This window comes from Crinia signifera, chromosome 12 (assembly GCF_055691185.1).
Source record: "Crinia signifera chromosome 12, ASM5569118v1, whole genome shotgun sequence".
Lineage (NCBI taxonomy): Eukaryota > Metazoa > Chordata > Amphibia > Anura > Myobatrachidae > Crinia > Crinia signifera.
This window is the reverse complement of record NC_139228.1, coordinates 67,302,760-67,315,434: the sequence shown is the minus strand read 5'-3', so window position 1 is coordinate 67,315,434 and position 12,675 is coordinate 67,302,760. Positions and strand designations below refer to the sequence as shown.

Here is a 12,675-nt window from a genome sequence, read left to right as displayed (position 1 = left end):
AGTGGGGGAGCGCTAACACCACCCCTCAGCGATGCCTCCTCCAGCTGACCGTGCAGCAGTAAACACTGCTGCGCTGTCTTCTTCCCACCGGCCGGCTGGACTGGGCATACGCGGGATCTCGATACTCACGCGAGATCCCCAGCGCAGCTCAGAGCTGTCCCTGCTGTGGGCATAGGGCATCGCCACCTGCAGCTACTGGGGGCGGAACGGTCAGCAATGTTGACTGTTCATACATTAGATAGGAGGCAGGCGCGCAGTATAAAATATCGTCCCTGCGCTATGCCTCCTGCCCCACACCGACGCACGGTAAGCGCTATCCCCTGCCATAACGCACTGGGTTAGCGCATATGCCCCTTATCGCTACTTTATAAATCTACCCCCCAGACGTTTATTCTTTCTGCTGTGACCGTAAGGTGGCAAAACAATGCTCAGTGGGATGCAATCATCTATGCTAGATTAGTAGTAGCAGTACAACCTCAGTTACTATATAACTTCCTGCATGGCAGCTCACACTCCTATGCACATTGTGGATGGAAAGAGTGATCTACAGCATATGTATGCATGGCTTAATCAGCCATAGAATCACATCTATACATATCTGTGCATCTGTGTATACTATCCTGACAAAGTAGAGTCTCCAGCAAATTCGGAAGACTCCCTCTGGTCATCGGACATTGTCCTGGTCACTTTGGATGCCACCTGGTCCATATTTATATACTTTGGTGGTAGGCTCATAGGGGGAGTGGCCAGCAGAAAAATGGGCTGAACAGGGTGATGGCATTTTGATGAAATCATTGTGGCTTTGCCACTGCTATACAGTGCCGAAAAAGGCACAATGACAATTCGGCACAAATTTTTGATTTCAACTTTTTGATTATTTTTGGGAAAATAGTAGTCCACATTAATGCCCGAAGTTGGTACCTGGGACAGTAGTTTGTGTTGACCTTTTTTGTGTCAACAATTTCCATGTCGACCTTTTAAAAATGAACTTTCTATGTTGAACACCAGAGCTTGCCCACGGACCCCCTCCTCTAGACTCTAGCGCCAGGCGCCTCACGCCGAATGATGGATAGAGGCTAAGTGTATAGGCGACTTACTTTGCTGGCTTCTCTCTTCCACTCCTTGGGGCAGTACTTGTAGAGCTTCTGAGACATTTCCATGTACACGTGCTCATTGTCTGCACAGGGAAAGGAAACAAGTCAGAATATTCAGATCACATGTAAAAAACGGTATGCGGTCCCTGGGTCGCCAGTCATTAGGTGGGCACCCAAGAATGGTTGACATTGACAGAAAGTAAACACAAGCTTAAGGTCAACATAGGCATGGTCAACTTGAATAGGGTCGACATTAGTTTTTTTATAAAAAAAAAAAAAAAGGTTGTTTTCCAACTTTACTGTCTAAGTGGGCATAGAGTGAGTATAATATAATATAATTGTGTGCCAAGCGCAGCGAGCCATGTGCGGGGATGCGGTACACTGATACGGTTTCCATGTAGACATAGACACCAACAACATGCAAAAAACTCATGTCAACTATGTCCATGTCGACCTAAAGCTTGTGTTGACCTTCTGTCAATGTTGATCATTCTTAGGTGTCGAACTAGTGACTGTCACCCTAGACATTGTCCATCATCTATACCATATCCGTAAAAAATGACTATTAGTCCATTACAGGCAAATACAAACCCCCCCCCCTCCCCCCCCTCCCATGGTCAGTGGCTTTGTGTTCACGAGATGGGAGTGCTATTGAAGATGGGATGTTGCCCATAGCAACCAATCATTATACTTATTCAGCACCTTCTAGAACAGGCATGTCCAAACTGTGGCCCTCCAGCTGTTGTGAAACTACACATCCCAGCAGGCCTTGCCATAGTTTTAGTATTCCCCAATAGCAAAACTGTGGCACGGCACGATGGGACTTGAAGTTTCACAACAGCTGGATGGCCATAGTTTGGACATGCCTGTTCTAGAAGATAATAGAATCTGATTGGTTGCCCATAGCAACATCCCCTCTGCAACAGATCTCCCATATGTATCACCTTTATATCTGTGTGTTCTATAGGGGTCTATTTACTAAGCCTGAGTAGGGCATTCAATTAGCTCTGAAGAAACTGCGATTGTTCCTGATGTTTTTTCTAATATTCTTTTTAGGCTAAAAAAAAAAAAACACACACGAAAAAAAAAAAAAAAGGCATAAAACATTTTCTCCTGAAAACGCAAACTTCAGTGAAACCTGTGTTATCGCTGGTCACAGCCTTGAATAAGGGGCTGCTTTTGGGGATTTTGCGCCACCTGCCTGAGGCACTTGAAACGTAATCCTCAATAAGCCGCAGCTCCCACATAGGAATGAAACAATTACTTGCAGTCAGTGAACGCGGTTAATTGGATACCGCCCTTGGAGAGAGATAAAAGTGCAGAGAGAGAGATAAAGCATTGGCCAATCAGCTTCTAACTGGCTGTGTTTGAAAACTACAATCATGAATTGATTGGTCGATACATGATCTCTCTCCACACAGTACTGCTGTCTCACCGAGAACCACGGTGCGCCTAGGCCGGTCTGTGTACTTAGGCACCTTGTTTGCTCGTGTCCTGCGATACATATACAAGAAATCCATACCCCTGATGTCCCCTCGTGCTCAGTCTGGGAGAAGTTATCTGAGGAATGGGAACATACATCTATCAGGGCCTGACTCAGCTGTCCCCATTAATCACACCCAAACTCCACGTGTTAAGCCGGGACTTTAAATCAACACTGCCACTCAGGGGGTAACCCTGGGGGGAAAAGTGACAGCGCCAATGTCATCAGGTATTTCCAACGGACAAAGGGGGCACTTCAACATTTTTAAATTAAAAAGCAAAATAGAAGCTCCTATTCTTGCATTGAGGCAGCCCCCGTGAGAACGGCGGACACACGAGAAGGTGAGAAATACCAGATACCATCTCTCCGAGCCTTAGAACGTAGAAATAAAAGTATTTGAACTTGTCAGTCTAACATGATTGGGAAGCCGGCAGAGTGATCCCGTGCAGCGATAAGAAGGGGGGCGCATACTAGGCATGTCCAGGCTGGCAGTCGTTGACCTGTGTGTACAGCCGCAGTGGGGTAATTGTGCCTTCAGGGGATGACATTTTGCTGAAAAACGTGAACGACTGTGCATGGAAAAGCTCAGTTTGTGTTTGTACGCTGCAATTCGTCTTAGTACCTGGATTCCATTCAACTGCATTATAAAAGAACGGTGCTTTGATGTGAACGTTATTTACATTTTACAACTAACTTTTTTTTTTTTTTTTTAAATAGTTCACAAGCAGGGATGAAAAAAACAAAAACAGATCAGTCAAACCTCGTAGCTCCGCAGAAGGAGATCTGCAGCACCCAATTACAGAGTACATAAATGAATAGGCAACACAGTGACTACAGCTGTCCAATAGAGGACAAGTACAGAGCACATAAACACAGCTGCATCAGCAGAGGACACTGACATAAGTATCGGGTGGCAGAAAACCACTGGATTTGGTGCCAAAGATGGTTTAAGTAAGTGAAGAAAAAACACAGGGCAGAGGGCCCTGCTTGTGAGAGCTTACATTCTAAAGAGGAGGGGATGACACGGCTGTGGTAGACGGTGAGTATGGGACAGTGGGTTAGGATGAGAGTTGACTGGGTTTGGTGAAGAAGTGGGTCGAGAGACATTTGAAGTTTTGTAGAGGTGGAAAGTCTGATGGGGGGGGGGGGGGGGGGGGGGGAGAGGGAGAGAGTTCCAGAGGTAGGGAGCAGAAAGTTACAAATCTTGGAGGTAAGTTGGGAGGAGGTAACCACTAGGCAGCAGAGGTGGTGTGCATTAATGGAGGCAAGACGACGGGTGGGAGTGTAACGAGAGATGAGGTCAGAGATGTGGGGGGGGGGGGGGGGGCGGGGGGGGGGGACAGTTCCAAAGGTAGGGAGCAGCAAGTTACAAATCTTGGAGGTAAGTTGGGAGGAGGTAACCACTAGGCAGCAGAGGCGGTGTGCATTAATGGAGGCAAGACGACGGGTGGGAGTGTAAAGAGAGATGAGTTCAGAGATGATGTAAATGAAGAGGAGTGGGCGAGAGCTTTGCAAGTGAGTGTGAGAAGCTTGAATTGGGTTATGAAGGGGAAGGGAAGCCAGCGTAGGGATTCCCTGTATGTAGTACGTTTTGTGAGGAAAATGAACTAGGCAGTCACATTGTGGATGGTTTGGAGTGAAAAGAGGCAGTTTTCAGGGAGACCAGATAGGAGGAGAGTACAGATGTCCAATCTGGAGATGACCAGAGATTGGATGAGGGTCTTAATCCATTGAATGGATAAAAGAATGTGAGAAACTCAAAAAAAAAAAAAAAAATCTGGTCTACGCTAGTCCATGACCAATTATATTTTTGCATTTACTAATCTGCCACCAATCAGAGTACCAGTCTGATCATTGCACTAAGCGGCTGCATGCAATGGTCTTGCGCAGTAATGCATGAAAGTAAATTAATCTATTAACTGTTAAAGATGGAGCTTCCCTACTTCCACCAGGTATTCCTGCTCAACAGCTTACGCCATGCTCAGGAACCAAAATCCCCAGAGCAGGTCACATGTACAAACATCTCGTTGTCTACTTTAGCCAAACATCGTACAATGGTTGTAACTTACTATGGATAACGCTGAGCCCGAAGAGATGGCAGTCTTTCAACCGGAGGAGATCGCAGACCTGGACCAGTAACTCCTGACAAAGTGCTTTGACCTGGAAGATAAGACACGTGGGTTTAACGATCAGCACCGTAGGTGCACAATGGCCGTAGGAAAGCCGGCGTAGCCTCGATTTCTTATGCCACAATGATGCCACTCCGGACAATGCTGGAGGAAACCAGGAGTGTCCAAACTAAGGTCACATTCTGAAACTTGGTTGTGATTTTATATCTATAGAGTATAGCAGATGTCAGGTGTAGCCAATAAATGGAGGTGGTCCGCCCACCGGTCCATCCCTCGGCAGCAGATACTCACATTGATAATGATGCTCAAGGTGTCATCGTTGGGTAGGAAAACGCAAACACTCCGCCGGTCCTGCATGGCTCTGTTATTCTGGAAGCCAAGCTTGCTCATTTTGTTCCGGCCTCGATTTTGATGGCAGGGAGGGTCACTGCGCAGCTCCAAGCCCCCTGCGACCCATCAAATCACCAGGGTTTGCTGACCGCTTGGAATCCATCACCGTCATCTTGGGAAGTGGAGGAAGGTTCCTCTGTATTAGGAATTCATCGCTGCAAAGAGACGGAGAGGAACCGTAAGGCACTGAACGTCTGAGAGCACTGCAGACCCACAAACTAGACTATTCATTAATTCACTTCCCGGCAACCCAAGTCCCTCAATGATACAGGGTATTGATTCCCACATAGAGAACATGCTGTTTATGGATTTTTCCTAAAGTTCAGCTTATCAGGAAATGTCAGAGAGTTTGAATAATTGATGGTGGTTCTGACAATTTATCACAATTACTGCGAGATCCCATTTGGGCATAACGCATAATCTTTTACCTTGTTTTATAGGTGGTCCTCATATATATATATATTATCTAAATGTTACGGCCCTCGAGAACCCAGATCCCGTGTCACTATGCAACAGCCGACAACTTATTTTCATCTCTATAATATGGTTGAAGTGATGTCACAGGAAAACAGAATTATACCAGGGAGTTCCTCGGTCCAAACGTAATAACATAGCGTAATAAAATATCTCTTATTAACTAAAATTGGATTGTAGAGAAAAACGAAACCCCTGTGATGGGGTGTTGTTGTGCAACAGTATTTATTTATTTATTTATTTGCAGTTTCTTATATAGCGCAGCAGATTCCGTTGCGCTTTACAATAGTAAACAGTGATAAAACAAACTGGGTAACAACAGACAGACATGGAGGTAGGAGGGCCCTGCTGCAAGCTTACAATCTATAGGACAGTACCAAACAAGTGCACAATACTTTGGGGAGGGTGTTTGAAATGTGACAACTACATTGGGAAGTAGAACCACAAATGAATGGGTGTGTGATTGTCCCCAGATACTGTGCCGCTATGTTAAGTTGGACAATGTTCCTACGGAGCCTCAGGTGATCTCGAAGGTCTGTGTCAGTGAATGGGAACACGGGTCACAGAACATTAGGGATTCACAGGCTCGCCAGACAGGATATCCCAATACCTGAAAGAGGGATTTCCATTCATACGGGTCAGTAAGTCCCCAACGTGTCATCTCCTGTCTAGGTCATACAGGCACTGCACATTAGCTACGAATTAGACGATAGCGTTTCCGGATTTATTCTAATTAGAAACATGCCAATCACCTCTCCGTCGGGGAGGTGGTGGATGCGTATTGGCAGAAATCTAGAAAAATGCAGCGACCATTGTCTGGTGATTTGCGCATGTGCAATACAGGTGTCCCCAGGAACGGCTTCTGCCACGTACTTTCACTTTGAGCTGTGGCAGTTTTCAGCCCACAAACACTCCACCCCACTCCCAGTCCCTATCTGCTCCTACCTCCAATCTCTGTCTGCACAGTTCCCTCTCTCCACATCCAGCAAGTTTGAAACATAGCAGTGTCCCTGCAAAGATTGCTTTCACTTTCTGCCAGGACATCTTTTAGCACACAAAGGAGTCATTTGGTCCGTCAAGTGGCAAACATGTTATAATTTCAGAAGACAGAAATTTTCTAGAACGCCCCTGGTCGCGGCCCCACACGCGTCAGATGCCGGCCCCACTGCACATAGGTGTCAGATGTTTTGGACCATACATGCCTTGGACAACAATGGCCGTATTCATTCAGGAGAGATGGAGGGGAGTCGCGCCTCAGGCGGCTCTTGTTGTTACAGATGAGGCCTGCCAGTCTGCCCTGTAAGCCATCTGGTCCTGTAGCCATTTACTATATATACACACCGGGCCCATAGCAGTAGCCCCCAGGCAGAATAACTTGAAGACGACAGGAGGAGTGCGATAGGGGCCAACTGAAGTGATAAAACTCATTGAGAATGATGATAATCTGCTGCGCAAATGGCATCCCAGCCAATCAGCTCCCGTCATTTTTTGAATGCATGACAGTTAGGACCTGACTGCCTGGATCACAATATATCATACGCAATGGGTCAGATGTATGAACCAGCAATAAGTGTATATGCTGGGGAAGGTGGGGTGGGGAATGTTTTTTAAATGCATGAGCAGCGCATCTAACGTGCGCTAGGATCAGTCCGCAGAGTAACGTTGGGCACGGCTGTCCCCTTCAATCCCCCCCAGCAATTAGCGGCCGGGGCATTGTATTAACAACCACCTAGGCAATAAACCGCCCCAGCCACTTCGCCAGCTCAGGGCTAGCGCTGTCCTATCCCCACAGCAGGGACAACACTAGCCCTGCTGTGGCTCCAGGCTGTGCATGAGATCTCATGATGATAGCGAGCTCTCGCACATGCTCAGTGAGCCGGCCGGGCAGGCAGAGATAGCGCATCAGTCCCTTCTGCCCTTCTTCCAAAATCCCTTTAGTTAACAATATAGTGCGGTACTTATTTCCTAGCACGGCGCCCACGATCTAGATTGTATGTGTCGGGACGATATCGCAGGCATTGCATGTATCTTATGTGTTTGTGCATGGACGAGATCGACGAGATATACAATCTATACAATTGAAAAGATTTTTAATTGTATGTACAATATCGCATCTTATGATGCATAAGATCCATGAGATCACACTATATAAAATCAACTCCACGCCGACGTGGATAGTGGGGGTATGAAAAGGTCGGACACATACCGCTGCGCTCGCCACGCTTCGGGTTGGTGTTGATGGATCTTTTATCTTATGGATCTCATGGATCTTATGCATTTTATGGATGCATAAGATCCATAAGATGAGATATTGTACATACAATTAAAAACCTTTTTAATTGTATAGATTGTATGCCTTAATTATGGCATACAATCTTATGCGATGGGCGCCATGCTAGGTAATAAGTACCCATAGCGCATACACACAAGCCGATATGCATGAAAATATTGTAAGCGATATCGTTATCGTGCATTTCGTTAGTGAAAGCACATGTAGTCCCCCTTCGTCTCTAACATAGCAGGACATCCCATTACACACAGTATGTCAGGAGTGATATCTTATTAAAGCTGCAATATTGAGAACACCAGCAGCGCTCACATTCCCCGTCATGTCCAATTAGAAGATACTGGAAACATATGTATTAAGTAGAACTTCTGGGATTCATCTCTGAAATTACTTTTTTTTTTTCTGCCAAAGCTGCAGTCAGCTGCTCCAGCCACGTTTTCAGGCCACGCAAAGGGCCTGGACTGCTTGACCCGTTTGATAGGCTGCGTATATTCGCTGCGTAGCGGGTAAACACCACCCCGCTGAACGCACCCCCCCATCCCTAGCACGCAAGTGGATGTCATGTGAGAAGGAGGGCAGTGCATATTACAGTGCACATGGCTCAGAGCTCAGATGAGTGCTCCAAAGCCTCTCTGCTCAATACATCATGTACCTGTGGTTGCCATGGTAGTCTATGACACTGTTCAGAATTCTAAAGCATTAATAGCAGCTGCTCCAGCCACGTTTTCAGGCCACGCAAAGGGCCTGGACTGCTTGACACGTTTGATAGGCTGCGTATATTCGCTGCGTAGCGGGTAAACACCACCCCGCTGAACGCACCCCCCCATCCCTAGCACGCAAGTGGATGTCATGTGAGAAGGAGGGCAGTGCATATTACAGTGCACATGGCTCAGAGCTCAGATGAGTGCTCCAAAGCCTCTCTGCTCAATACATCATGTACCTGTGGTTGCCATGGTAGTCTATGACACTGTTCAGAATTCTAAAGCATTAATAGCAGCTGCTCCAGCCACGTTTTCAGGCCACGCAAAGGGCCTGGACTGCTTGACCCGTTTGATAGGCTGCGTATATTCGCTGCGTAGCGGGTAAACACCACCCCGCTGAACGCACCCCCCCATCCCTAGCACGCGAGTGGATGTCATGTGAGAAGGAGGGCAGTGCATATTACAGTGCACATGGCTCAGAGCTCAGATGAGTGCTCCAAAGCCTCTCTGCTCAATACATCATGTACCTGTGGTTGCCATGGTAGTCTATGACACTGTTCAGAATTATAAAGCATTAATAGCAGTTTGAGGAAAACAAGAACCAACAGGTTTGCATTACCTTTCTCTGATGCAATCGTGCCGAATTGAGGCACGGTCTCAGACATCAGCACAGTTGTGGCCAAGCTCCCTGTTGTCTTCCTATAAATGCCATACGTGTTTTCGTGACTGACCGAGAGCCGCATTTGAGGGCGTTTTATTACGCAGTTCTAGTCCAGCTCTGCAGGACTTTATTTACAGAGATGTATATAGAACATTTTCCGCAGCCACATGGTACAGAGCACAATGCATATCACAGAGGGTTACAACAATGGTTAGAAAAATGACAAACTTTCCATCACTCGACACATTATGTATAATTACATTCTACCGGTCCACAGAACAAAAGTACCAGGTGGGCGGCTATTACGTGCGGAAAAATGCTTCTGAAGTATTAAGCATCATCCATGAAACGCACAGGTAATAACTGCACAGGAGGCGCGCACAGACCTCACAGCACCTGTGGAAATATCTGACATGTTGCTATTAGCGATGTCTTCTAACATTGTTGCAGTTAGGACTTGGAACTAGAAGCTCGGTTACGGCTGTCAGAGCCATTCTGTAGAGCTATGGATCTCTGCAGTAAAGACAAACTCACCGTTAAACACACGGGGGAGGTGTACCAAGCCTGGGAGAGGGATAAAAGTGTAGATGCTGCCTAAAACAACCAATCAGATTCTGTCATTTGTATAACTCAGACTTTGAAAAAGACAGAAGTCGATTGGTTCTATGAACAACTTTTCCCCTTTTTCTCTGACCAAAACTTGATACATCTCCCCCATACTGGCTGCATACCGGACATCCCTGCATTCATGGTTGGCGGTAAATATCACAGATCCTCAAACTCGGTCCTCGGGACCCCACACAGTGCATGTATTGCAGGTCTCCTCACAGAATCACAAGTGAAACTATTAGCTCCACCTGTGGATCTTTTAAAATGTGTCAGTTAGTAATGAGTGCACCTGTGCACCTGCCGGGTGACCTTGAAAAGTGAACTGTGTGGGGTCCTGACAACCGAGTTTGTTATAGATGAACAGTAGCTAATTTGAACATATTGCTTTACATCATTTCATCATATATAAATTCGAACAATACTATAAATCAGTGGCAGAACTATCAATTTTGTGTGCCCATGCCAAAAAAAAAAAAAGTTTAGATCACCCTCTCATACATTCATTATCATTTTTACCTACATGCTTGTCGCCAGAAACTGATATTAACCCTTTGAGTACCAAGTGAGTTGGTCAAAATAGGTGGGAAAATTGCCAAGCAAGTATTTTATTCATCATAATGACCGGTAATGTTACCTTATATAGGAAATATCATCTTATTTTACACAACATTTTTTATTTGAATTTATATAACAAATGTGAGCGACTCTGGGTATTTTTAGCAGAACTCGGCAGCAAACAGTGAGCAAGTCTTAATCAATCTGATCATTAATCATTCATAGCTATGCTGACAGTCAGGAAAAGGTCAGACCGGGCATGTACACCCTCCCCCCAACTTTTTTTTTTTTTTCACCTTCATGTCAAAATATATTTTTTCGTTTGGTTCCACCTTAATTTATGAAGTATTGATAAAGCAGCTTACTATTGCAGTGTGCTGTCTAATGCTTCGGGGGTGATTCTATAATCACGCCGCCCTGCCGAACATCCGCCCCTCCTCCACCGCCGAATCCTGTCGGTACAATTGCAAGGTGAGTTGTTCGCTAAACACATCCCCTCACATGTCTCCACTAGCAGGAGAAGTCATTCGATGGTTGACAACCAACCATCGAATGACTTCTCCTGCCTTCAGAAATAAAAGTCAGTCCCTTCGGGATCTGCTGAAGATGGAGCAGGTGCTAACGTCCTGTGACATCAGCCGCCCACCCCCTGCCGGGCATCGGCCTGCCGGTGTATCCATGGGAATGCCCAGCGTTTTCATGGGGACAACCATGGCCTAGCCCCATTTCCGCCCCCAGCCCTCCCTCCCCGCAATGAATGGCCTGGCAAGTATATGACTCGGCGAAACCGTTAGTTGCCTGGGCCTGCAGCAGAGGTCCATAAGTTTACGATCTAATGGACAAGGAGATGGGCAAGGTGCAAGGTGGAAGGGAAAAGGAGTCACACAGGAGATGTGTAGGACATGACATTAGAAATTCTTCAGTCAGTATGATTTACACTGTAGAACTCTAGATTATAAAGCATCTTGTGGCCGGGTGTTCAGGACGGTCACAGGAACTGTAACCCATGAAACAGGGAACAAACCCAACATTTCTTCTAGACTCCCAGAGCATGATAGTGGGGTCCATCACTTGTGTGAGAAACAGGCGGAGCCTTACCAAAGCCTAAATTTTGGAAATGTTGGGGTGAGGCTTATTTTGCCCTGATCCTGCATGCATGCATACATTTTGGGAGCTACAAAAAAATGGGGATCTGGATGATAAGTAGACATGGTCCAAGTCAACAGTCAATAGGTCGAACAAAAGGTCAAGATGGCAATGGTCAAAAAAACTTTTTAATGCTTTATATCTATGTGGACTTGGTAAAAGTGTGCTGAGTGAACTAATTGGGGGTCATCATGCTCAGATGTCAACATAAACACCAAAAAAAAAAACAACAACTCATGTTGACTTTTTCATGTGTCAACCGTTTCCATGTTGAACTTCTGCTGTTCTGTCACTGTTTACCTTTAGTCAATGTCTACCTAGACCCTGTCGAATCACTATGATCCATACTCACATAAAGCACTGCCATTGTGGGATCACTGCTCCACATACAGCCACGTCTAAACCTTCTTTGCCAAATCCATTAGTCACGGTGATTGTGGGCTGCCCCCTCCGCACGGTCTGGTTTCCCACACAAGAAGAAGAACATCTGCTGGACACACCCAGGTCCAGTTCCAGAACAAGCAGCTAGAGAACGACCAATCCATATTACATAACTGGTGATCTCGCATCTGATCCCTTCAGCCAAGAAACGGTTGGAATCCCATCTGTAAATCATCCCTGAAAGGTCCTGCATAGGCTGCCATACTACTACAGCTAGCAGGGATGATGAAGCCTTAAGTGCAGGAACAGCTCCTTCCATAAAGTGAATTAAGTATTAACATCGTCAAACGGTCGACAGGTTTCCAATGACAACCACTGAAATGTCACCACGAGAAACGTCAACATTTCGAAAATGATGATGGTTGGGTACTGCACCTCCCTTCCAGGAGAAGCACGGAGAGGTGGCAGAGAGGACTACTCCGAGGGAAGGCCAGACTAGACTTTGTCATTAGGACCTGCCTCGGCCACAGCAATATGGTATGAACTGGAGGTCCGCGGGTAGGCAACAGGGCTAAAATTAGACATTTCATTCAGAATGACGTCACATTGGCCTCCAAGCTTCCACAATACCTGTATTCTCTCCCCATACTACCCACCCGCCTGACTAGGAAGTGGGCAGAGGAGAGAGTAAGCGGTAGATCCACCCTCTCTCCCGAGGATCTGGGAAACATATCCGACCTTAATTAAAGTACTGTATGTGCATTT

General features: G+C 46.2%; 1 protein-coding gene across 5 annotated transcripts in view; it reads right to left on the bottom strand.

Moving 5' to 3' along the window:
• The window catches only part of FRMD6 (FERM domain containing 6), a 133,518-nt gene that overhangs the window by 24,189 nt on the left and 96,654 nt on the right, over nt 1-12,675 (bottom strand). For all 5 annotated transcript variants that reach the window (XM_083167458.1, XM_083167456.1, XM_083167457.1 and 2 more), the window contains 3 exons: nt 4,998-5,251; nt 4,647-4,737; nt 1,098-1,177 (listed from right to left, as the gene is read on the bottom strand). In XM_083167458.1, coding sequence (XP_083023584.1) covers nt 1,098-1,177; nt 4,647-4,737; nt 4,998-5,096 — 270 coding nt within the window. In that variant the 5' untranslated portion in view covers nt 5,097-5,251. The remainder of the gene's footprint in view (nt 1-1,097; nt 1,178-4,646; nt 4,738-4,997; nt 5,252-12,675) is intronic.